The 26,545-nt window shown below is 44.4% G+C and overlaps 1 protein-coding gene across 7 annotated transcripts in view; it reads right to left on the reverse strand.

Annotated features, from left to right (window-relative positions):
- Positions 1-26,545, reverse strand: part of LOC8053556 (vacuolar protein sorting-associated protein 13A) — an 80,268-nt gene that overhangs the window by 37,484 nt on the left and 16,239 nt on the right. For all 7 annotated transcript variants that reach the window (XM_042291792.1, XM_040213997.3, XM_040214000.3 and 4 more), the window contains 27 exons: positions 25,641-25,940; positions 23,833-23,906; positions 23,574-23,716; positions 21,944-22,140; positions 21,578-21,684; positions 21,426-21,464; positions 21,209-21,346; positions 21,038-21,115; positions 19,341-19,558; positions 19,097-19,244; positions 16,664-16,754; positions 16,393-16,565; positions 15,829-15,995; positions 15,236-15,348; positions 13,414-13,754; positions 12,480-12,596; positions 12,224-12,382; positions 10,379-10,484; positions 9,765-9,940; positions 8,305-8,433; positions 6,869-7,085; positions 5,728-5,952; positions 5,178-5,311; positions 4,973-5,086; positions 4,782-4,888; positions 3,265-3,400; positions 1,906-1,983 (listed from right to left, as the gene is read on the reverse strand). In XM_042291792.1, coding sequence (XP_042147726.1) covers positions 1,906-1,983; positions 3,265-3,400; positions 4,782-4,888; positions 4,973-5,086; positions 5,178-5,311; positions 5,728-5,952; positions 6,869-7,085; positions 8,305-8,433; positions 9,765-9,940; positions 10,379-10,484; positions 12,224-12,382; positions 12,480-12,596; positions 13,414-13,754; positions 15,236-15,348; positions 15,829-15,995; positions 16,393-16,565; positions 16,664-16,754; positions 19,097-19,244; positions 19,341-19,558; positions 21,038-21,115; positions 21,209-21,346; positions 21,426-21,464; positions 21,578-21,684; positions 21,944-22,140; positions 23,574-23,716; positions 23,833-23,906; positions 25,641-25,940 — 4,025 coding nt within the window. The remainder of the gene's footprint in view (positions 1-1,905; positions 1,984-3,264; positions 3,401-4,781; positions 4,889-4,972; positions 5,087-5,177; positions 5,312-5,727; positions 5,953-6,868; positions 7,086-8,304; positions 8,434-9,764; positions 9,941-10,378; positions 10,485-12,223; positions 12,383-12,479; positions 12,597-13,413; positions 13,755-15,235; positions 15,349-15,828; positions 15,996-16,392; positions 16,566-16,663; positions 16,755-19,096; positions 19,245-19,340; positions 19,559-21,037; positions 21,116-21,208; positions 21,347-21,425; positions 21,465-21,577; positions 21,685-21,943; positions 22,141-23,573; positions 23,717-23,832; positions 23,907-25,640; positions 25,941-26,545) is intronic.

Consider the following 26,545-nt stretch of genomic DNA (forward strand, 5'->3'; position numbering starts at 1 on the left):
GAAATTTCTGTGTGGTGCCCGTTTTCATAGCTCGTGTGCATGGTGTAAGAAAGGAGGTTAGGTGAAGACAATCCGGCACGAGGGTGAGCAAAGAATGTTCGCTCCTACTCTCGCCTCCAGTACTCTTCGATGTAGGTGGCGCTTTACTAGAGGGGGGCCTTGTATCCTCAGAAATGGCGCAAGGAATGCTGCTGGAAGCTGCCGTATGTGTGATTCGATAGGAAAAAATAGCAGTCTTTCAACTTGTTTTAACTGCCCCGTTCTGCAGCGAGAAGAAAACATCAACGGCAGAGGTACGGGTGCAGACTCGGTGTTGAAGGGTGCGTATGCGTCAAATTTAAGTGCTTCGTTAGAGATGGGGGAGGGCCTTTAGCTTCTGAGAGGGTCTCGCAACGCTCACTTGCCGTAAACACCGTGCCTGCAACGATGCTTTCTTCCCCTGTGGCATGGGTGACCGGTGGTTCTGCTGCCATGAACACCATGCCCGTGACAATGTTTTCTTGTACCGCGGCTGTGGTCACTGGTGGTTCTGCTTCCTAATTTTTACCCACACCTTACTTCACGCGGCTTGGTTGCCGGAGGCAGCTCTGCTTGAGTGGTGTCGAATACCGCCGCCGCCGCCGCATTAGAGTTAATTTGCGAGCAGCGTCCCTTCGCAGGAGTTTCATGAAAAACAAGCAGTCGCTTCTTCGGCGCTTTCCTTGGCAGCTTGGACGACACTGAGAACATGCTTGTACTTCAGACAGTTAAGAAAAATCTATGGCACTGCTTCTGCCGAGAGTTCTGCCGAGAGTACCGACCTTTTCGGTGCGTTCAGCAGTACTTTTCCTTCATGCTCCACATAATAGGTCTTGGAAGACAGGTGCGGGCTAAAATTTTTTTTGTCAGACACATTCGTAGGGCTGAATCTTGTGGTCGGAGCTCATAATGTGAGGCAATCAGGGTCCGCAGGTGCTTTAATGAAATAAGGAGACTTGCTCCCTACACAGACAGCACCGAGAGCTACAATCCGGTACAAATATTTCATGCGAGTGGCGAGAAAGTCGAAACTGGCGGTTAACAAGTTTACCGCGAAACTTTCTCCATTGCCTGTCAATTTCTGATTGGCGAGAAAGCGGTCACATGCGCAAAATCTGTCCAAAAGTAATTTGGAAAGGGGCTTTGCGCAACACCACATTTTGGGCGGTGCCATGGTGGAAAACATACACTTTTCGATAAACATTTGTGAAATGTCAATCTTACGCCCAAATCCGACAAGCTACTAGCTTGTTTAACCTCTGAATGTTGTATGACAGCAAGGTGGTGCGTGACTGTGTTCTTTCTATAACATGAGCGGTGTTTTAAAGCATTATACAACGTTCCCTCAAGCAGACGACGCGGACGTTTTGCTTCCTGTAGCCCCCTCGGCAACAGCGCCAATGTGGCCGCCTGGGGAGAAGAGCTCGTGGGAGAGAGAGTAGAGGCAAACACAATCTGGTCACGTGCTCGCTGGGGAGCCTAAGTGTCTTCACCTTTCTTACACTATGCTCATTTGTGCCCCGCTTGAACCATGTTACGTGCGCCTCTCACCGAACACTGGTGCACAGCGGAAAGCAACACCTGAGAAAGCAAGCTCTGCGGGTGTTGCATCTCTACATTGCACCGGTGCTCGGAAAGAAGCCTGCTCACCGAAGCCACAAAACAAAAAGTATGAATTACACGGAAACGCCGTTTGAATTGAGCGGCTTATAAAATACATTAAAAACATAGCGGAACAACCAAAATTTTGAAATTTGTTTGAATTAACCAGAAGTGAGAAATATCCGAGCTCGAATTACCGCAAGCCTACTGTAGAATGATGTCACAAAGTGCCATAATAAAATCCCAAATTATAACAAAGTTCAGTTTCTTGTGTTGCAATCTTACTTTCATTGGATGCAGAGCAAACACCGTCTTTCCTGCTTTCCTTGGCATCCAACACTGAAACTTCTCGAAGCCAGCAACCTATGGAAGTCAATGAAAAGCAACATCGCAGGCATGAGCAAAAACTCTTAGCCCCCGAAGTACCTCAAGATCGCAGATGGCCGAGGCACACTGCATGTGGCTCACACTTTGCACTTATCATGAAATACTGAGCGAATGCCCACATAGAATGAAGAAAAAACTTATACGAAATATGGGGTAGATGATTGCTCTGGTTAGATCTATCGATAACTCATATACAGTAGAAAATGTTTAAATTTGTGGACAAACAAAGGTGGGCACTTGCTCAAGCAAAGGTGTACATGATCCTTGCAACCACACACTAGGTATGTTGAAATGTCTGTCACATTATAACGGCTTCCCACAGACATAGAAGCTTGATGCGTTGCAAAAATCTCATCTCTAATTTTTTTTTCATCATTCATATTGGTTCAAAATACTACGGGGATGAGTTGAGCTAGTTGGTTATGATACATTACAGGTGGAACCAGCTGAACAATGAAGGAAAAAGAAACAGAAAAGACAACCACTTGCTGGACTAAAATAGTTGGTAGTCCAGCGAGTGGTTGTCTTTTCTGTTTGTCCTTCCTTCATAGTTCAGCTGGTTCCATCTGTAATGGTTAAAAATATTCTGACGTGCTAGTTGGTTGTACATACTAAATTACAAATAGTAATTGTAATTACAAAGTACAAGAAGAAGGTGAAGGAAGTGCTTGGAGTTGAAAAAAGAAGAAATAAGTCCATTTCTTCTTTTTTCAACAGCAGACACTTCCTGCACCTTCTTCTTTATCGTTGTATATAAAACCGTCAGTTGTGAGTGTTAGCGCCTGTCCTGTCCACTTCATCGTCTGTCCTTGTCCTAGCGCTATTTGTAATTTAGTAGTTCATATTGGTTCCTAATAGATGCAGTCTCCCTCACTTTTTTGTTTATATTTATTTTACTAATTTTTTATTCGTTTAGTTATTTTGTAAAGACTAGGCCAATAAATAAAAAAATTCCAATTATATTTCATTTATACACCAAGCTATGATAAATATTTAGTACATTGGGAATCATTCAATGCAAATATTCTTTTTCGCATGTTTAGTGCCACACATCTTAAAGAGGTATTGCAACGAAACTCTAACGCCTATTTTATTGTCTAAATGTCAACTATGTTTTGGCCACAGCACAGAGACACCAATTTTTTGCTCATACAGTACAGGCGTTTACAGAGAAACTTGCAAATTCTCTGTAGAGAAACATGCAGGTGACTTGCTACCCTCTATCAAAAAATCTGAGTTTAGCATCAGAAGTAGTACCTCCAAAGAAATCTTTTCCGTTGTCCTCTCCTTATACAGGTCGCACAACGGCTTATCTTGGAAAATGAGATGAGAGCCCTGGGGTGTCGTCACAGCTTCAGAGTCCCTAGACTGAAGGCCATATTGAAAAGAACTCCTGCAAAAGATAAGGCATCAAAGGACAACACAGCTGAAAAAAAAAAATCATGAGCCATTCCACTCTGGGAAGGTGGATGACCAGCAAAGCTGTTTAACACACGACACACACGTGACACAGAATTTTGAACAAAGGTACGAACACATATATTGTCTTGATCGGTGGTCATCGTAACGAAAGGTACACACACACATGTCGAGGACTATCGCAGACCCGAGAAGCCAGACGAAATTAGACACGCGCGACGAGGCCGCCACCCAGTGGAAGGAAAGGAAACTAGGCACGCAAGCGCTTGAAACGATGACAAAGAGAGGGCGGTACGAGCCCTTTCCGAGTTTTTGTTTACGCACATGAAAAATCCACAGAACCCTAGCCATAAACAGCTTTGCTGTAGAATACTGATCATAGAAACTGCATCAATAAAAAAAATCAGTCAACTAGAAAATAAACAGAGGCTTCTGAGAGCAAGCATTATTAGGAAGTTTTAGAATAGCACATGCTAAAGCTTTGTGTATGCAAAGAATAGCGTTGTCACCATTGCGCATGAGCCGAACGCCAACCATGTTTTGCGCTTTGTGTGCGCTATTTTTTAGAAATTGGATGAGTACGCCAAGAGTCTTTGCACTCCTCCAAGAAGGATTCGTCATGAGAAGTTGGCTAAAGCAAAGACGAGCACAGTTAAAAAATGGCGGCTCCCAGGACCATGACTGCGGCAGCTTTGGCTGAGTCGTGAATGCAACGTCGGCGGCATCCTTGCCACTGCAATTTTCAATACGGGATGACATTGCACTTGGTTTGGAAAACCCAGTAAGGTGGGCAACTTGATGCTTGCGACGCACAAACATTTCTCAGCGAAGGTACAGTATCCAAAGGTCAGTACACGAGCACTCTCTTGCCGAGGCGACGCAAGCGGACACGACCGGTCGACCACTCGAGTCGCATTCTCATGTTTAAACAAATTTATCATGTTACTCCGGACCAAGAAACTTTGTTTTTTTTCTCAAGTTGCAGCATTTCATGTGTGAAATAAAAATTGAGACTGTATCTTGGTGGCGTCGCAAGCACGAGATGCATGGGCTTTTGCGTCGCAGCAGAGAAACACTATTCTAAAACTCTCTTGCCGTAGCGTGCACTAACGCAAAGCGCTAAACTTCACGCTAGCGTACACAAAAATGGTGTAAGTTATTCTAAAATTCCCTAATGACGTTTTTTGTGACAGGAATATTCTGGGTTCATTGCAATGAATGATACAGCTACATTCAGTTTAAAAGCTGCTCTGATGTAAAATTATATGAACCTAGAAAACATAGCTTTTTTGCATAAGCAAAAGCTCATAACAAACAAGTATTAATGCGCGAAGAACGTTATGACAGAACTTTACCCAACATCGGTCTTCAGTGGAAGCGGTGAAACCATGGAGGTTGTTGGGCTGAATGCAGGGGCTTGCCCCCAGGCTTGGTCAACAACCACGAACCTCTCGTTTTCGTCCTAAGAACCAGAAATATGAAGTTACATGCATCGACGAATAAACATGCTTCGTAAGTTTTAACCTTAAAGTTGATAACATTTCACCTTTCGCAGTATAGAGACCAGTGCTTCTGGGCCCAAAAGATTGTTGATTGCAAGGGGTCCGGAAGAAGCATCAGGGTCGGACATCAAGCGCGACGTCTTCTGCCGCTCAATATCCTGTAGAGAAGAGCACCAAGAAGAGATTGCTGCTGCATGATGCAAGTTGCTTGCAGCTACTGGGAGGCAGAGAGTCTTTATACAGACTTACATTGAGAAGCCTCGAGATGATCTGAGTTAGAGTAGGCGTGACGTTTATGTTGAGCTCGTCACGAGAGTCGATAAGAATGTAGGTAGAAAGGGTAGCCTCGCTCGAACCGCAGACGGTAGAATCAGGTGCGTCCTCTGGGATATAATAATAATAAAAAAATAGACGAACTTCAAAGGCTACCAGAAGACTAGATAACAAGAAAAGTAATGTGAATCATGCTCTGGAATAGACATGGCATAAATTACAGACGTAAGGTTCGCTCAATGTTTGTTTCAACTTGCTAAATGAAGTGGTAGCCATATCCAAAGCGACAGAAGAACAAATAGCTAAAACAAAGCCATACTATTTACCTGATTCAGTTGTTAAAGAATTTAATGCACAGGAACTCTACTAAACTAATGCTGGTTTAATGCTTTTCTTGCCTACTCACATGTTCCCAGTGCATAGCTTACAGATTACAGAAATATTTATTAAGCAGATCCGTTCACACAGAGAAACGAAAGCAAGTTTCCTTTGCACCACATTGATGCTCACTAGCGTAGCCACTTGCCTTTTCCCAGGAAGACTGGCCGGTCATCTGTCGTGGAAATCTCGTTGTCTGCGGTCTCCGTCTCTTCCGATTCAGACTTCACGTCGGGGGCCCCTTCACCTTCGTCGCTCTGCTCGCCCTCGCTGCTCTGGTCCGAGAAGAGGTGTCCAAACGCGTGTGCGATCCTCTGCAGGACATTCTCGTCATTCTCCGAGTCCGAGTCCACCGCCACCAGAGTAGAGGAGTCTGGGAGAAAGATTGGTTGTCAGTTGTTTCAATCTTTCCATCGCAACAAGCTGTAATACATGTTGGATGTTCTGGGGCAACAGTCATTAAATCCTGCTCTAGCACTTAGCACAAAAAGTGTGCTCAAGTAGCCTTTTCTTGCATAAAAAGTTTCCAGGAGGTGTTCGCAGTTGAAGGTTAAAAGCGCAATGGCCGTGCCACTCGAAATCACAAAACAAAAACGTTAGATAGGTATACAGACGTACAGTCTCCGGCGATATGAAAGACCCACTGGGAGCGCGTGGCCGAGGCGGTGGCTGGCGGGGGCGCTGCGAGCGCTCCGGGCAGTTCCATTCTGCTTCGAGGGGAGGGCGCTCACTCGGCACTCTGCACAAACTGATAAGCGCGTTTCGCTTTATCTGAGCCCGAGTGAGCGTCCTCGCCTCGAAGCAGAATGGAATTGCCCGGAGCGCTCGCAGCGCCCCCGCCAGCCACCGCCTCGGCCACGCGCTCCCAGTGGGTCTTTCATATTGCCGGAGAGTGTACAACTGTCCCGAAAATATCAAGAAAATCTGAGCAAGCAAGTAGGCTAAATTGAACTCATATTTTGAAACTATCGCTGCTTGATCTTGACACCGAAGTGCTGCTATCTCAAAAACATTTTCTGGAGGGATATGTTTGCCTCGATCTCAGCTCTCCCAATATTTCTACCTCTTTATGACTTGTCAATGACCCATCAATTGTTAGTAATATTCGAGTGACACACTGGAATTCATTCAGAACAGTAGTATAGGTGTCTACCGCTTTCATAGCAACCATATCTAACTTGTGAAACAAAAAAAAACAAAAATATTAATTCAAGCTTTTTAAAAACTATGTCCCGCAAGCATCAAACAATGAGGCCTTCTTAAATCAGCAAAGGTGAAACGGGCCGTACCCCTCGACTTCTGACTCAGGGCCCGCTTGCTTCGTGGGGCAGGGTGCTTCCTGATGACCGTCATCTCTGTCTCTTCCTCGCTGGCATCGTCCGAAGACGTCATGCTCCCATTCGATGCGTTGGAGTTCTCTTCCGTTCCGTCCATCATATCCACGAGCATGTTTGAGCCCCGGCTGTCTTGCGCAGACAAGATTGGATAGCTCCGGTCTTTGAACATCTGCATTTGAAAATTCAGTATGCAAATCTGGTAGGCATAGCAATGACTAACCCCATCCACAGAAGGCTTCCATACGTGGATGAGCCTGCATGGCAAGACAGCAGGTTACAAGGTTTTTACGGGTCGTTTAACTTTCAGGGTTTTACATGTGAAACCAGCAAACGGTATCTAACAGTTCCCAACAAAGGACTGGGGATTCATTTCGACCACTTGAGGATCTCTTGGTGTGCAGCCGAAATCTCGGTATTCTCTGCAAAAAGCCTCCATCGAATTGCGGGCACCTCGGCCAGGACTTGAACCCACCAACTGGAGATCCATAGGCCGGCACTTTGCCTTGGGGCCACCGAGGCGGTTTTTTCAAGTCATAATTACACCTTTGTATGAAACGTGGTTACTTTAAGTGAAGGCTTCAGAAAAATAGGGTGGACGAGAAAAAATTAAACTCTTTCGGGAACAAACTGCCAGTCACGGCAGACATTGAGGATTGCAAAAAAACATCCTAATTACCTTAGTAATTAACTTTTTATTAGTAAAAATAAACAGTTGGTTCAAATGCAAAATTCATTAAGCATCTGCCAAAACCACTAAATCAATTCGTTTTAGAAAGATTTAAGGCAGGGGCAGCATTCTATGGCATTCCGAAACAACTCTGAATTTAGACATGTTTCTAGGTTTCGGTTGTTTATCGGAGAGCGTCTCTGCGCCAGCGGTGGCTGAGGCATGAAGCCACAGCCTCACCTCCATCGTAGAATAGAACTAAGTATGGTGTATGTGTGTTGCACGTCTCAGCCAACGGGGAACAGGACCACCGGAGAAAACATGCGCTCTGATAGAAAACCGAAACCTAGAAACGTGTTTGAATTGAATTTCTAAAATTAGTTGATTTATAGTGGTTTTCAATGATGCTTAGGAAGTTTCTCATTGAAACCATATGTTTATTTTCACCAATAAAAAAATTAATTAGTAAATGTTTAGTTAATTATTTACTTCATTAGAATGCTTTTCGGAAATCTAAACGTCTGCCGTGGGTGGTTCTGGGAAAGAGTTTATTTTTTTCTCAACCATGCTATTTTGAGAGCTTTTAGAAAACCTTCTCTGAAACACCCTGTATATTTTCCACATCCTATAAGCCTCTACGAACTTGCCCACTGACATCTCCAGGTGAACGAATTATAACAAGCTGCAGCGGCATGTAAGCAATGCAAGCGAATCAGCGCACCTTTATAACAAGCTCCCAAGGTCTGTAGTGGTTCTCAAGCTCCATAACAGGGTCAATGAGTGGCTCCCAGGTGCTGCGCTCTTCGCTGTAATACAGTGCTTCTAGCTTGGCCTCTGCAGTCAGGTACATCTGCAAAGCAGAACTCCTTACTGCACAAATAATAGGCTACAGCTGTATTTTTCTCGACAACCGAAGACAGCTCTTATACGTCATCAAATTCATAATAAGATATGTTTAGAAAAAGATGTTGTAAACACAATGTGGTGAAATATCAGAGGATATTAATTATGAAACCTCAAAAGATATTGTGGAACCTCATAAAAAAAATATTACAAGGTTTTTTACTGTAAGTTAGACTATGCATAGCTAGCCAAATGCTCAATCTCCGCCCAAATGCAGTGCTAGCAATCCAAACTAGATACCAAGGCTTCAGAACTAACTGTTATCTTACTAAAAATTTAAATGATTTTTCTGAAATTTTTAATGAAAAAATCACAGCCGACGAAGCCCTAGAGCAGGGGTGGCCAAGCTGCAACACTTCGCGTGTTGAAGTGCGGCTTGCGGCTCTCTCACCTACTAACCTACCCTACCCCCTACCCCCCTACCCCCCTACCCCCCCTACCCCCCCCCCCCCCCCCCCCCCCCCCATTTTCCTGGTCACACGAGCACTTCCCCAAAAAGAGAAATGGAACGCGTTTTAAATCAAAAGACAGGTTGCTGTTTGGCAGTCTTGTGCTACTGCTTCCTTACACACAGTTGAACTGCGTTTGACTCGGATAGATTGAAGGTGCTTCGAGTTTCGTTTATTGCTCTGGACAAGTTTGCCCCCCCCCCCTGCGGCACTTGGAAGTTTTGTGGATCTGTTTGCGGCTCTTAGGCCGGGTCAGCCTGGCCACCCCTGCCCTAGAGTATGTGGAGCTGAATGGTGTCAGTTACCAAGAATGGGCTTCATTTTCCCATTGAAATTTTCAGAAAATCATTTATAGCTTTAGAATAAGACAACGGTTAGTTCTGAAAATTTGGCATCTAGTTCGGGCTGCTAGCAATACATTTGGCGATGCATATCGTCTATTTTTGCAATAAAAGAAAATAATTTGTAAATTGTTTTTTTTTACACATTGGTATTGACATTGTATACAATACGATGTCGTTATGTATGGCTGCAGCTAGTTTCTTTTTCTCCAAAAAAGTTACTCTGGAGGTCGTCATCTCACTGCCGAGATATAAGAAAATTAATATGTTTATTCAGCTATAGAACATGCACATTGAACAACCAAAAATGAAGAACTGTGAGCCTACATTGTTGCAAGGTACTGAGGTCATCTTCTCATGCCCTTGGGATACCAGAAAAGTGAGCATAATTTTTTTCACACAGTTTTTCATATGGTATGATGACTTTGTGACAAGACAATGTTCATAAAGGACCCTTAGCATTCCTAAATGCAAGGCCATGCACATACCTGCTTGGACCAGTCGTGGACATCGGCATCTACCGACGCCTGGAAGAACAGGACGGGGACCTTTTTCTTGACCGTGTAGTTTTCGTAGACGAGCGTGACCTTGGGAATGCTGATTTCTAAAGACTCCGCAGGTATGCTGACCGGATACGTCGGCCTTTCGTGTCCTGACGCGTCATCTTGGAAAGAGGAGAGGAAAACATGAGCAACTCAAGACACCGCCCTAAATCATTCCTTGCAAAAATTAAATATTTTTTCGAGTGGTTTACTATTAGTTCAAGACCTCTATGAATGACCCATTCCCTTTTGCTACACCCAAATATATATATACTGTTTTTTACACTATAGACCACAAACTATACATGTTGAGAGGTTGAAGTTTTATGCAATGGGGACAATCTACAGGCATTTCTGAGGATATGCCATGTATTTTTTAGCGAAAATTTGCTTCTGTGGACTATACGCCGGGTGTGAACTGTAGTATGAAATATAAGGTATTCTGAAGGGAGACAAATGGCATAGGGTGAGTGGACACCAATGATAAGCCTCAGCAACGAATTTCTCGCCTTTCGATACCTGGAACAACCAAAAGATGAGCAAGCTATTTCAAAGATCACCTTGGCTTGAGCGACACCTGGGTGGGCTCACAGCTGTTGGACACCACAGATCGTGAGGCTCAGACTCTCCTTGGGAAGGTGACAAGTCATCCTGGGCTGACACGCCCTGTTAGGAAAAAAACTGGGATGAAACTAAAAAAACTAACAATGCTGAAAAAATTATATGGTTTCTTGTGACAACGCTAACCACTAAAGGATGGCGTTAAAACATATAGGGGCTTTACATCGTGAAGTACCACCTTATGTAGATCCCATGGATGATTCACAAGGTTTCAATTCCACAATTTTTTTAAAAAGTATTGCTATGATGAACAGATCCCTGCTTTATCAGGTGCACTAGTGAAGTGCCGATTAGCATCTCAGCATAATGTTTGTGCGGCTAAGTTGTGAGTGGTTGTGGGTTTAAAAACTTCTTATTCAAAACATGTTTACATCATACAAACTCATAAATATAACTCATTTCCATCTGCAGTTTTTCTTATATTTTGTGAAGCAACTGAAAGCAGATGTCACAGAAATGAAATATAGTGTTGTGCAAATATCCTAGTTTTCGAATATTATTTCCAAATAATCTGCTATTCGCATCGAGATTAACTACGATATTCATATTTTTCGAAGTGATTGCAGCAGGTTGCCCCGTTGAGTGCGCTTCTCACCAAGCACCGGTGCATTGTGGGGAAGCAAAACCTGCGAAGCTCCCTTCCGCGAGTGTGGCTTCTCCGCAATGCACCGGTGATTCTCATGGAGCGCACTCAATGGGGCAAACCCGCCGCGATCAACTTCGAAAAGTACAAATATCGCAGCCCCTTGCTTAGGAGGAAAGCTAATTTCCGAAACGAGATTGTGCGCACGTGCGCCTGATGTATTTGAAAAGAAACAGGAACTTCACGAGTGTTTATATCTACATTGCAATAAAATTTAAAAAATTAAACTGGCATGTGCGGATTTAAGAAAATATATTTGCATAAAGCAAGAATATTTCTAAACTTCCTTGATTAAGTGTAGCTGGGCGTTTCTATAGGTTAATTTTATGTCGGATGCGTCGTGTACTTGCCATCTCAATGTAAGCACTGCACTTTCGGAGGTGAGAGTCAATAAATAAAGTTAGATTAAAATAATTTTCCTTAGAAATGGACAAGAGGAAGCTTGGCAACGACCTTCACAAGTTCAGCTGGGCTTTCATTTAAACATGTCGCAGTAGTGAAAGGCTTAGAGAAACTATTCAATCTTCGATTAGAAAATATTTGGCTAAAACCACTATTCACTTTGAATTCACTTCGCACTCAAAATCCACTATTTGCATATGCCAAAATCAATATACATACAGCGTGGGCAAAATAAATTGAACACACTCGATCGGTTTTCTTAACTTATTGCGCTGGGATTTACTACAGAGGTGCTCGAAGCTGGTGCATTCATTAATTGAGAGTACGACTACATGAAACTCCTGGCGTCAAAAAATCGTTGTGGGCTATTCTGGGGTTCACTACAATTGAAAAATTGTGAAAAAATGTGAAATGGAAAGAAAATAGAATTGGTTAACCTATTCTTTACTTCACTTGGCCCAAATAAGCGCCACAGTAACACATCATATTTTTTAGTGTACATGCAAAGTATAGAGAAGAGTTTTTTATTTTTCTTGATTTACTCAGATGAGCCAATCTTTCCACAATTTTAGCAAAAGCTTCCACCAACTTCAGGCACCAGTGTAGTAAATCCCAGCGCGATAGGTTAAGAAATTTATTTATGCAGTCAGATCAAAGTGCATTCAATCCATTTTGCCCGCGCTGTACATTTGTGTTCGAAGAGAGGAGCAATAAGTAAGAGAGCCGCTGTCAAGCCTACCTTGATGTGTGCAAGAAGCTCGCCCATAATGCACACCACGGTGGACAGCACAGGAGCAGAAATGTGAACGGCAACATCGCTCATTTTGGCAGACAACTTTACATCCGCATCGCTGATGCTCAGGGTCTGATTCAGCTCAATGTTGAAGGGCTTTAGAATCTAGAGAAAGGCAAAAACTTGTGTTTAAAAGACGGGCTCCACAATGACTGACAGACGACATGCACTGTAGACGTGGACCCATGGCAGGTCAACTTACGAGGTAGTGGGTGTCCTTTTTTCTGCCCCAAAGGAATGAGGAAGCATTCAGGCCAATCACAGATGCCGTCATCGTGTGCTGCCCAAGGTTGCGGCAGTAGTCCAACATTATGTCCATCTGCATACAGGGCCTCATTTCACTTAGTTTCAACAGCCCGAATGGTCATATTTGCGTCACAAAAGCTGCCGCACCACTTGCTGTACCACTGGAGCTATCGCAGAACCCTAGAAAAATGTGAACCTAATCATGCTATTTCTCCTTTCCACTATTCGCAAATGCCCTGTTGCAAAAGCCAACTGAAAACTGTAAGTACAACACAACCAGTTTTTCTATGTAAAACCCGGGTTAACTTCAAAGCTTAAAATCCAAAGACAAAGCAACCTTTTTCCGCCACAGTATTATTACCGAAATCCTTCACTCACGAACCAAAAAGATTTTGTGGACCAAATTTAACAAAGTGTATCAATGCTGACCAGGAGCGGATTTAGAGGGGGGAGTCCGGATGCCCTGACCCCCCTCTTGATTTCTGCATGTGTAAAATTTGGCGCATGAAATGAGGGAGAGGGGGAGGGGGATCCTAAAGATATGGTATGCTGACCAACATCTGACCCCCCCCCCCCCCCCCCCCCCTCAGGAAATTCCTGCATCCGCCCCTGATGCTGACAGGTTTGTGCCTTCCTAAAGTTTGAGCAATAAAGCAAACAGGCATCTGGGGCTTAAAATAAGGATAAGGTGAGCTGTTTGTAAGAGATCAGCAAAGAATGCTAAAGGAATATATCCCACAGCAGCAAAGCTGACAGGTTTCTGGCAACGTGCAATTGGAACAATAAAGCCAGGAGGTGCTCAGAGTTTACGGTCAATGCGGACGCTCCCCAAAAAGTGCCAAAAGGCGACAGGGCAAAACGGCCGAGGGAAAGGCACCAGAAGGGCTCACCTTCAGGACAATGACCTCGCTTTCACGGTCGCGAGGGTCGGCAAAGAACACAATCTCCGGCTTCTTGAGGACGAGGGAGAAGGAGAGTCCGCTGGCGCCGTCCTCCGGGGCGGGCGCGCCGACCGCCGAGTGGTAGCCGCTCGTGTTGTCCGAGGGAAGGCGCTTTCGCGAGGTCGCCGCCGCCGCCCCGTGCTGCCGGGCGGCGCCGGCGCCCTCGACTATGGGGCGGAGCTCGTGCTCGCTTGGAGTGGGCGGGAGGAGGGACTCGTGCACGAAGCTCAGCACTGCCAGCAGGTAGGGCACAGACACCTTCAGCGAGGTCTCTTCGATCAGCACGTCCACTGTGACGGAGGGGCGCTGCTGTGGTCGAGGTCGACAAGGTGACAAGGTCACAATGTCATGCTATACTCGCTCACAAGGAGGGAACGGCGGGGGGGAGTTTCAGTTGTCCTACCGCCAGCTTCCTATACCTTCAACAACGCTTCGAAATCTCGTGCAACCTCAATCTCGAGATGCCCCCACCGTCCCCTACAACAACCCCGAATGGGGTTAGTAGTATTGGAAAAATAAAATGCCCGAGGTCTCGGGGTGCATATCACTGCCAATCAGCACGTCACTGCCAATCTCACATTGTCAGTGATTATAGTTTACTCTCAACCGTAGAAGTCCAGCTGACTCCTCCTGTTAATATGAACCCATTTCTCTAGCTCTGTTGCTTCCTGGCACACCTTACGGACAGTGTTATGCAATTTGAAAGTTGCCCATTAATGTTATAAAACCTCTTTTTCGTTGCCACTTTTGAAGAAAATGGAGAGGCTCATTGTAATAATACACGGCCATTCAATTCGCCTATGAAATATTATGTTTGGTGTTAGAACGTGACAGTATGGTTTGATTCAACCTTTGAGTTGAACAGTGGTATTGATAAACTTTGAGTGCCTGCCACTCACCGTCTTTTATAATGAAACCCATCTTACTTAAGAAATAAACGACTGTTGTTTGGTAGCACTAAGACAGTCTTGTTCAAGAGTTATCTGAAACCTTAGAGTGACAAGTTAAGAAACATTTCTTTAGAGAATGCACTAGCACGACCCTTGGGAAATGCCACACACGTCCCGTTTTGGGAAACGCTAACCCCTTCAATTTTCTGTTCTGGCGTTCTCTTTTGCTTTCCCTATTTTTTGCTGCTTCTTTATGGCTTCGTTACAGGGTCAGTGCAAGCTTTTCTTAAAGGGGGAGGAGCACCTGGCGTTTCCCAAGGGTCATGCTAACGCATCCTTCTAGCATCCACCAATAGATCTTCCGTTCATTTTTTTCCTCAACCTCCGTCGCACACAGACCCGCGTCGCCTTGCTGCTTCTCGCGCCACAATTTGACCAGCTGAGCGAGGCACCACTTCCGCTCCTCTGTCTCGTTCACCCACCTTGCATGCTTGGCATCGGTATCCGCTGCCCGACGCTACTTTTACTGTTCACCGGTTTCCCGCGCGTGCAATGGCTTCCGTTTTGTCGTGTCACCTCCCTCTCACCTTTGTCCTTCACTACTCTCCTCCTCTCTATGCAGTGCGCTTCCCTTTCCACTGTTTTGTCTGCAGAAGGATGGCATCAGCTTTTCCCTGTTACGTACGTAAATACTAAAGCTAATGCATTAAAAAACAAATCTTCAACCCTCTTAATTATTAAACAAAACCAAAACCAAAAAGTGCCTTACAAGACAAGCTAAGAATTCGTCAACACGCGGAAGTAAATTTTCAAGCTGTTATTGGCCATGTTAAATGAACAAGCACAAATGGCTGCCCAATCCTTGCTGCTCAACCACTCACCGGCTGCATCACCAGAGGGCGTTTGTCGGTATGTGACGTCAATCATATTAGGCGAGCTGACATTAATTCCCGTGGCTGCAGCGTCAGAACTTCCGCTGCTCGAATGAAAAACCCTGGAACCAGAACAAAGCAACTTTTTTATAGCAACATAACAAATAAACTTTCTGGGACGACACTCAAAGATTGGAAGTTGCTCAGCGAGCTCTTAGACTCAGTCTAATACCTGGCAGGGAAAAAAAAAGATTGGTGCTAAGTATTTTTCTAGCCAAAGCTTTGCCACATTCTGTAGAGATGCCCAAACACATCACAAAAGTATACCAAAATGATAGGACTAACATAATCACATGCAAAGAAAAACATACCGGAAGCCTCAGAGCAGCCTGTTTCACTTGGAATAGTGATAGCGAATGTCGGCTGCTACTAAGTTTTCATGCAATATCTCTCAAATACTGTATTTCATTATTCTCCCCCAAAATGTATAGTGCTGCTTTATTGGCTCTTCTACATATTTAAGTGCAGAGAACAGACTTGACTCTAGAAATGTAACTCTAGTTGTTTTAACACCCCCAATTGAACATAAGCCTTTGCCCCACCTTGTGTGCACGAGTGTTGAGTCACTGCGTGTGTCTTCTAACGAAAGGCTCTGTAGAGAACACTTCACCTCCAGCGACTGATCGCTACAGAGGTCAAAGTTGACGGTGACTTCTTCGAGCTCCAACTTTGAAAGCATCTGCAGGGGGTCTCGTACCGGTGACGAGAGCTGTGAAAGAAACGGCAAACCTGTTTTACTGTTTGTAAGGTGAAATAATGAAAAAAGACGTGTGGGAGCATTCAAGGCATTTAAAAATATATATAATAAATTCCAAACAATTTTTAAAAATTTCAAATATATTTTTACAATTTGATACAATAATGCTTCCTAACGCTACTGGTGTACCATGGCAAAACGCAAGGCGGCGGGAGTGATGCCTTGGAAGCCACCTTTTCACACCTCACAGAAAAGCCAGACATGGTTATAGACTACCTCTACATAGGCTCATGCATAAGGAGTCTTTCCTATCGTACCAGGCACGCAATATAATTTGCGTGCAACGACAAACAAAGTCAGGCAATGAGGCACGAGGGCCACAGGTTAAAAATTATTTTAGAAAGTTCACCTGAACGTCTTCGCCATCTGCATACAACACAATGTGGAGCCCTTCCATTGTAAAGAAGATGTTGGTCTTCTTGTAGACGTCGACAGAGGTGGTCAAAAACGTTGCAAGTTTCTTCACCGGATCATCCGTAATCGTGGGAGTTGCCAAGACAGGAGGAGAGACCGGTGTGGAGGCTAGATTGGAGAAAAGCAAAAAGCACATACTTACAAACTCAACTATTACAAAAGATGCCCAATCATTTTGCATCTGGCATCTTCGGGGCACACTGTACCTTGTTTGTGGGGCTCTATAACCTCCTTCTCCTTGAAGTTGTCTCTGAAGATTGCAAGGATCGTGCCCAGGTCCTTCTGACCTATGCTGATCTGCATCCAAGAAAAAAGCCACAAAGCACTAAAGTCAAGCCCACTTACAACAAACAGCAGGAAACGCCACAATCAGTTCGATATACAAGTAATTCGATATGGCAAAAACTGTTTATAATGAACTTCCACTATGCGTTCTTTGTAAGGCGAGAACTTCTTTTTCTTTCTCATCTCTTTGCTTCCACCTTGTAACAACGCGCAGGAAAGTATTTTTTTTTTTTTTTGCATACGTGCAGAGTTTGTACTTTTAACTTATGTCCCCTTCTGAATCGCTTCTTTTCGTGGGCAACGGTTTTAAGATGAAAAGCTTTTTCGTTTTTTTTTTTGCTGTGCGTGCATGCAGAGAGTATTTTTTTGCTTTCTCCCCCTTCTGATTTGCTTCTCTTCACTCAATTTTGTTCGCAACTTGAGCCTTTAGAATTTTCTTTCTTACTTTTTTTTTTGGTGAAAAGAACAGGCCAGAAGATGAATATTTGTGCGTTTTTGGAAGCCTTCCGGGGGGAAAAAGTTCGATATAGCCAATAAGTTGTTTGTTATACAAAGTACTCTTTACATGCATTCTTATTTAAATTTCTTGTGAGTTCGATATCAACATTATTTTGCTGTAAATGGGTTCGTTCTGACAGGTTTCACTGTATGTATCTAGGAAGACTTTAGAAAGTGAAAGACCTCAAAAGTGAAAACTCGATGACTCAAAAAAAATTATAAAACTTAAAGCTGTAAGTGAGCTTTCTTCACGCCAAATGTTCTTAATGCGAAAGCATTAACTGTCCCATAGAGCGAAGCTGGCGGTGTCTGTAACCTCGTAAAAATAAAACATAAAAACCCGTAAACGCGAAAAACGGCACCTTAATTGGCTGCGACGCATCCTATCAGATGCTTTGTCACGAAAGCTGCGCGGCCGCACAAGGTCAAAGCGGAAGTGCCTCGAAAATAAAAAAAACAAAGAAAAGCACAGAAATACAGATGCCTCATCACGGAAGCAGGTGGGTGCACTCAAGGTTAAAGCGGACGTGCTTCAGAAATAAAACAAAGAAAAGCACAGCAACGCAATGCTTTGTCACGGAAGCCGTCGTGAAGTCGACAAGGTTCGCCGCGTCTGCGCAGTGGGGGAGCGTGATGTCACCGCCGCAGCACCGTGTGCAATAAGATGATGCGGCGCGCTGCTTGTGGGAATGCGCTGCGTGGCCGCTTCTGCTTCTCTCAGCGCCAAGAGTGCTTTCGCATTCACAACTTATAAGAAGTGCTTAGGCGTCTTCGGAATTTTTAATCTGAAAGCATTAACTGTCCCATGGACACCGCTGGTGTTGTTTGTGACCGCAAAAAATAAGCAACTAGACAGAGGGTGGCGTGGGTCACGTGTCAGGCCTAAAGCCCCTTGATAAAAGCGTTTTTTACAAGTACCGCCAACCATTGTTGTGGAAGCGCGCGAGACGCGTGAGCGGGTGCTCCGCCGCCATTCGCTTCCAAGGCCCGCTCATTTCAGTGCTGTGCCGCCATTTGCTTCCAAGGGCCGCTCGAGACATGGGCCTCGTGCAGTCGCGCATTTGACGCTACTTGCAAGGCGAACGCAAACACATCGAGGGGCTTTAGTCAGGCCCTCTCTCCCCCCTTTGGGTCACAGGCGTGGCTGGGAACCTGGAGGGGGGGGGAGAGTAAGAGGGAGCTAGAAATTCCCGCTCCTCATGCTCAGCTGCCACTGCTATCTCGGCGCCAAGGAACATGGCGGTGCCTGAGGCATCTATATATCGGTCGCGGCCGCAACCTCGACAGTAGCGTAACGTGGTCGTCCACGCCAGTACACTGCAAACAAACTAGGGGGGTGGAAGAACGACATTCATGCTTTCACATTCACAACTCTTAAGAAGTGCATAGGTGTCTTTAGTGATTTTACAGCGGAGCTGTTAAGGGCTAGTTTCCCCAGTATCGTGTCCACCAGCAAACAAATGATGACACGAAACTCTGGACTGCTACCACCATCTATGAGCGACAGAAGCAACCAGACAACTGGCTTGCCGGTTGTCTGGCTGCCGCCGTCGCTCATAGATGGTGCAACCTTTCCAGCCTTTCCACTCTGGCTTGCCGACTTGCGGCCGGCCATTACTTCATTCCCACCATAGTACAGCTTCGCTGGTCTTCCCCTTCTTCACTGGAGTGGAAAGGCTGAAAGTTTTTTTCATTCAAAACTTTGGTAAGCTTCGATTTAGTTTGACATAAACTTGTTGGCTACATCTTTTCTTTTTTTCACTTTACAAGTGTTATTTGAATCAACAACAGAAACAAAAATGGCAAGAATAACTTTTAGGGCATCACAATTTACTGGAGACAGTCAAAACTCTTACCTTGATCAGATCCATGGTTCCTCGTACTTCATACTCCAAGATGTTTCGGTGGTAAGGGGTTAGGGCCCTCTTAATGTCCAGGTTTAACTTGGTGGGCTCCAGGATAGATTCCTGTGACTGAGTGGTTCCATCCAACAGGACAATTGCCCTGCGGTTAGATCCAAAAAATTGATATAAACACAAAAAAGAAAGAATCAGCTCGCATATCCTTTGACAGCATCGAAAGTAGAGCAACCATTCTCGCCTTGTCATGTGCAGGGAACTGAGACGGATGAGAATGTTGTCCACATAGTCAGGCTTGGCCCCCAGGGAGACCTCCTTGAAGAAGTTCTCCATGTTCAGGTCTCCCAGACTGAGCACCACCAAATTGGGAGAGTCGGACTTCTGGGGGACCAGGATGGTCGGAGCGCGGATGTCAATCGAAAGCTGTAGCATCACAGACTTCTGAGCGAAATCAGCCACCTGAAACAAAGGCTTGCCTCATAAGCTCGTCCAAAGGTATTAACACAAAACGCCTTTTAGGGCTCGTTTCACACCCTGAAGCGTCATGATAGGTTGTATTGAAAACCATGACAACGTGGACAGGTTTCTTTACAAAAAAAAATCTCTTCGTCCCTTGGTGGGAATCAAACCAACAAACTCTCGGTCAGGGGTCCGACCCGCCGCCCCTATGCTACTAAAGCGGTCTGGCATAGCGTTATCTTAGCTGCTATAGATGTACTCGTGTGGCCGCAAAACATGCTGTCTAGGGCAAAGACGAGTTACGAACCACTTGCGCGAGTGCAGGGTGAAGAAAGAAAATTATAACTTACCTTAATACTTCACATAAAGCCAAATGAAGCAGAATATGCCGTGTGTTCATGTCTCATTCCGAGAAAATGTGGGACGAAAAACGGCAATATTTTGCAAAAATTTTATTTGGGGTTTTGTGGCGTTTTATTATTTTTTAATCTTTATATGTGATGTATAGAAATAATGAAAGCCAGTTATGATCACGAGATTAGTCAAATAAGCACTTGAAAAGCTCTAGGTAACCCAGAACGGCACAATTTTGACGAGTTTTTTTCTGCGTGGTTCCTCAAGTTGTGACACGGTCCACCATCACATTTACGTTGACAAGTAGGCCTAGTAGTCTCCTCCCCCTTGAAATCTTCTGTAGCTTCAATTTCTCGAGGAAAGTTTTTAACAAAATATTACTTTCTGCACCACGAAAAAGTATAGCTGCACATCTATGGCAACATTGGCACACATTTAAATTTTTATGTAATTTTGGGGCATCTTCATAAAGAACAAAGAGCAGGTTGGTCTTTGATTCTTGCATCTTCACAGTTTGTGCACAAGAATTTCTGTTCTTAATACTGTCCTATCACAACCAAATTTGGTATACATATACTTTAGAATATGTACAATGCAACTGCAAAGGTTTGGTCAGAATCAATATCTTTTATATCTACGAAAAATTTAAGAAACATTTGTTAGCCTCTTGAAATGGCACTTTTGCTATTTAAAATTTTTTTACATGAAATTTAGGAGCATGACACGCATTATTTTTGTTGTTGATTGCACCCAGTGGTTTAAAGGAGCGAATTAGTCTAGTTTACTAGGCTCTTTTAAGTGTGTTGCCACGCCTCATGTGTGCACAAAACATGTTTTTTTCTGCATGTACAATTTATCGAGAACCTAAAAAATAAGCTACTATATCAAATCTAACATCAGATTTATAAAGAGAAGATTAAGCACCCTAAACAGTAAAAATTTCATTTCAATATCGTAACTAATAAAAAGAATGCTTTCCCCAATAAACCTACAGGGCAAAGTAGATACCGTAGGTCGAAATAGATCGGAAGAGGTTGACACAAATACAAAACTCATTATGCATCAGTCAGCTTTATGCGATGTGTCAAATTAAGTTAACTGAAAGCCGAAAAAAAGAAAACCTACCTGCTGTTGAACAGCCTTCTCTGCTGACTGGAACATGAGAGACCTTGCTTCGGGCAGAAGGAAGGGCTCCAGAAACCTCTAAAACAAATAATTATAAATTGTGGTACCATTTTGCATTCAATAGAGAGTGCAAGGATAGCAACGAGAAGCTTACGAAGCTACCGCACAAACCTGGACGTCCACAAAGAACCTCCGGAGAAGGACCAGCTGCAACCGACCGATGTGCAGCCGAACATTACCATCCGGAACGATCTTGGATTTGTCTTCGTCCACGTCAACTGCTCTCGTGTGTGGAGCCTTTCTCACATACTGGAAGCAAGGAAAAGAGGACTCCCGATATAACCAAAGAGAGAAAAACACGGTGTCCGGCACGTGTTCGAGTACTGACCTTAAAGTCGAAGAGTTTGTCATCTTCAATGGACAAGACCTAGTCAAAGTTGCGAGATGGTTAATTTGACAGGGCACTCAATACAACTCTGCGGTAGCTCGCATTAAAAAGCTATTATTGTACGACTGCTATTGGTTTGTAAGAACAATCACCTTGGAATAAAGGGTGGACTCCATCAGGTCATCGATGGACAGATGCGTCAGATCAACGCGCACTATTAACTTTTCGTTTGCTTTCTGTACGTAGTCACATTCGAGACCTGCAATAATTCAAAGAAATAAAAACAGATGCTTTTCAACCTTTACCGAAAATGTATCGTCCCAAGTATAGTCCCCGAAATTTCACGTTTTACTCTTAACTATCGTTCGCAAGTTTTGCTAGTTGTGAAGAAACATAGGGTGCTTTAACTTTAATAAAGCCTACATCTCTCATTAAGAAACAATCCTAACAGCTCATATGTGAGTTACTCCAAACTCCTTCTCAGTCTGACAGGATTATGTGTTGCCAAGGGGCCATACCGCAGATGGAGATGTCGGCAAGCTCGACATCCACGTCGCAGAGTCTGGCTTTGACCTCTCGAACCCGGAGGGACAGACTCAGTTTTGTGGAGCCGGGAGGCACTGGAGGATCGGAGTCCTCCACAAACAAGTAGCTGGCCCGCTTCACTGCCGACTCGGGAATGATGTTTCTGTACACTGGTTCCTTGATGTTCAGCCTGAAAGGGAAACGCGAGTCCAGTGGCACTGTGCTTTCAGTATCACAATTAAGGCCTTGAAACGAAAGGTTGGCAGCCGAGAAAGTGGACGTGCAGATTGTCCCCGAAGTAGAGAATGCAATAGACCGATCTCACCAAGCGTTGGGCGCATGCGTAAAGCCGCCATAACTTTAGTTCACGGGAGGCAGACGGCAGCGCACGCGAGGGCTCGTGCCTCCTCGTGCTCTACACGCGAAGAGCTCCAGCGAGGTTGTCACACGTGCAAAAAGACTAAAGTTCCCTCGATGCATTGCGGCAGCGGTGGCGTAGTCAAACTGGCTGGTGAGATCGGTCTATTGGTAATGCAGTGCCGGAACACTACCAAGAAATGAAACCAGCAGCTGCAAGTAGGACTATTGTGGCCAGTTAGACACTTTTATTCCCTGCGCATGGCTAAAGATCCTCGTGCCTTCTTCACCTCTCCTCCTTTTCTCAAACTCTCCTTCCACCCCCTTTCTCTTCACTTAATGCTTTCTCAAAACACTAAACCAGGGGTGGCCAGGCTGACGCGACCTAAGAGCCGCAAACAAAACCACGAAACTTCCAAGAGCCAAGGGGGGGGGGGGGGGGCAAACATTTTTTAGAGCAATAAACGAAACTTATTCTTCTTTCAGTCAGTCCGATTCAAGAGCAGTCTAACTGTACGTAAAGTAGCAGTAGCACAAGACTACCAAACCGCAACCTGTCCCATTTTTTTGGGGGGGGAGAGGCGGAAAAGTTGGGGGGGGGGGGGCTAGGGGAGGGAGCCGTGAGCCGCACTTTAAAAAGGCGGCTCGCTAGCCGCAGCTTGGCCACCCCTGCACTATACAGTCAAAAGCTTCGTAAAATATCTGTGATACGCTATATTGCACCCAGCAAAGCCTACAGCCATTAAAATCCCATAAATATAGAGAAGCATAAAAGTAAATAATAACTGTTTCCCAAGTTCTGCAGGCCAAGCCGTAAGTAGAATAAACTAATACTTACGATATATAAAAATATTTGCATAGTAGTATTACAGTAGTGTGGTGTATTTACATTTTTCATCTTACACAGTTTATAATAGTAGCATACTCCAATTTTTTTTTCTTGTTCTTGAACAAGTCTTGCAAATGGCTCTTTAATAAAAACAAAAAAAAAACCTCTAATCATCAACCTACCGTAGAATACCGCACATCTGCCCACACCACACTAAGCACCCATACCCAAATTCGTAAGATCTAAGAAAATATGCACAGAACATTGATATGTAAAAATGATGACCGGACAAGCGCCCATCCCCCATGTTTTAGCGATTATCCCTAAATTTTGAGTGGGCGCTTGCCCGGTATTTTACGGTACAATCTAGGCAAGAGTGACATTCAGTGCTTGACCTATTGTAATTTTTAGTAGTTTAAAAGGATGGAAATACATACTTTTGGTAAACATAGAGCAAGTATCTGCCCAGAGTAAGCAGAGCTTCCCGATGGAAAGTGATGGAAAGTGAGGACAAGTCCACAATCAGGGAATGCTCCACTTGGTGGAAGTCAGACTTGAACTCTGGACAGCTAGCTTTTACCTGGTCAACAAGGACAAAAGACACAGCTAGAAATCTAAGAACTAACTGCACACTATAACTACCATTCCAGCTCCAGCGAAGCTGAAGGCCACTACCACCAGACAGTACTATCTTACCTTACGGTAGAGCATAGAAACCATGTCTCCATTTGCTTTTGAGCTCAACAGCTCAAGGTATTCTCCAGTAGGTCCTGAAAGTATAGATGGGTCAAAAATCTGCTTGTTCGGTACAGTAATAAAAATTCTATTCATAGTGCACTATTTACTGACATCGTCAATACGGTACGCATTGGAATTCTCAATCCTTAAAAATACTAAAATCGTCCATATCATCAGCATTAGAATTGTCCACATAACAAACACTGAAACTCGGAACATTGGAAGCATCTACCGTGATATCCTGAGAGGTATGGTAGCCCACCTAAAATCGAAAGCAAATCAGGTGAAAAGAAGGAGTGGGCTAACTTTCGGTGTGCGATGAAGGAAGTTGAAAAAATGCTAGTTTTAGATTTAGTGACCCACAGGGAGGGCCAATGAACCAAAGACAACTGCCCTTCCCAGGCAGCAATGTTTGCTTATCACCCGCCGTGGCTAAGTAACACCATTTCTGCTGAGGTCACCACTGGCCAGGGCCCTGCAATTACTAGAAACAGGCTATATTTCGGTGTTTTTAAAACAGAATAGCAAATCAGGCCAAAAACAGGGGCAAGTTATCTTTCAGGGGTGGGGCATCCTTCGGGGTAATACACCTTTCCACATTAAAAAAAAAAAAAAAAGTTTTGCAAGTTGTTTTTTTGTTGCATAAAATGCTCTATGTGGAGATGATAAACATGACCCTCGATATATTTCAAACGGCTTTCTCCTGACTCTCGCAGATGACGACACCGAGTTTCTAAAGCCAATAAATAGGATTCCGTGTTTTCGAAGTGCATTTCTCGTGAAATTCGAAGGTTGTTTTTTGGAGTTCATTTTTCGCTGAAAATTCAAGGTTCGTTGGAGTTTATTTTTGTTAGATTCCCAATTCTCTGAAATTCTGAGTTTATTTTACTGCATTCCCAGTTTTTAAAAATTCAAAAACAAAATAAATAAAATCCGGGTACCATGACCCGTTGTCCTAAAGCATTGGTTCTCAAATGGGGGTCCGCAGACCCTTTGAGGTCTGCAAAGGCATTCTAGGGGTCCGTGAAGCCCTGCCTTGTCAGTCAAGCTTGGCAATAAAAGCTGCCTTTTATCCGAGTGAGAAGAAACGTTCCAATTCTCGGGTGAGCTTTCTCGTGTGTATGTCAATGCGAGAAGTCTACTTCGCACCAGCCCTTAGTTATATACACTTATTAGATCATTATGATAATTAACCTATACCTTTCCCTTCCCTTCACCACGAACGGGGTCCTCTGTCGTCTCCGCCGATCCACAAGGGGTCAGTGAAACATCAATGGTGGAGAACCACTGTCCTAAAGGAACCTTGACAAGCTAAAAGGCAAGCCCCTTTTGATAGCAGTTCGAGATTTCAAAGGAAACTGAAGTTGCATCTCCTCAGTACCACTGACCTTGTGCTCTTATAAAGATTATTTATAAATATCGTCTTTTTTGCTTTTTATTTCGTTGTTATGACCTCGAAATTTTGAGTTTCTCGGATGAAAACGAATGGACAGAAAATTTACCGGGGAGTATTTTTCGGATTTATTCAAGAACACAGAACCCTACCCATAAACAAGAAAGCATGCAAGTAACGTGGTGGGACAAACACTGAGAGAACTTCTGGTGCATTATGAGCACATACCACGCACCAAAAGGTGTCATCCCGGAAGTGGTGAACGGTACAACACCGTTCACCACTTCCAAACTTGCTCCGGGGATCGCATGTGAAGGGGTCGTCAGTGTTATGAACCGACAAGTAAACTGACTCTCGGTCGAATCGGGCTCACCAATGTGCAGCTTGTCGACCAGGTGTATCCCGCTGATGCTCGCCTGGACCGCTGGCCCATACTCCATGAGCGCCACGTCGGCGCACAGCTTGTCCAGCCGGAGCATGAGGTAGGGCTTGTCCAGCTGGTCGCTGGAGCGGGACAGGTGGAGGGCCACCTCGCCCAGGACAAAGCGCAGCAGCGAGTTGACCGTGTTGCTCGCCGAGACGTTGTCGTCGAACCCCGGCACGTCCAGCGCTCGCCCCCAGACCTCCTGCTCCTCGTCAGAGTAGTCGGACGCGGAGAGGTACTGCTCCGAGCCTGGGCGAAGTCCGTCGAACCACCCTGAATCCCCCCGCCTGAATACTGGGTCACACGTTGGCGAAGGGCCGGCTTGAACTTACCGAAACTAACAAAAAAAGGATGGAATGGGACAAGACAGCCAACTTTGCTTTAGAATGCTTCGTCCTCACACTTGTTCCATCCTTTTATTGTTTGTTTGAGTCCAAGCTGACCCTTGACCAATATGTACCAGCTAGCTCGACCACAGCCTCTAATGGTCCACACACTTCTGTTTGAGTGGGATCGGGCCTGTTTTCCTTGTGACCGCTTATGAGAAGAGAACACTGGCGCCATTTATCCGGTCACCTCAGAACCCTTCCGATTTGCACAAAAATTTCCACATTTCTTTTGCGCATCATTCTTTCACTGTGGACTCAAAAACGTTTTGACAATGTTATAAGCAAGCATTTTTCATAAATACTATGTGTATTTGATCTTGAAAATATTCCCAATGAAACTAAATATAAATTAGCATGAATGCAAGAACAATATACTTAACTTCTCCTAAGTTATCTCTGAATATCTCATGTTTTTGGCAGAAACATGAAAGGTTAAACACATCAGTGCTTGACAACTTTCAAGGG

Source organism: Ixodes scapularis, unplaced genomic scaffold (genome assembly GCF_016920785.2).
Source record: "Ixodes scapularis isolate PalLabHiFi unplaced genomic scaffold, ASM1692078v2 PGA_scaffold2__306_contigs__length_199485367, whole genome shotgun sequence".
Taxonomy (NCBI): Eukaryota; Metazoa; Arthropoda; class Arachnida; order Ixodida; family Ixodidae; genus Ixodes; species Ixodes scapularis.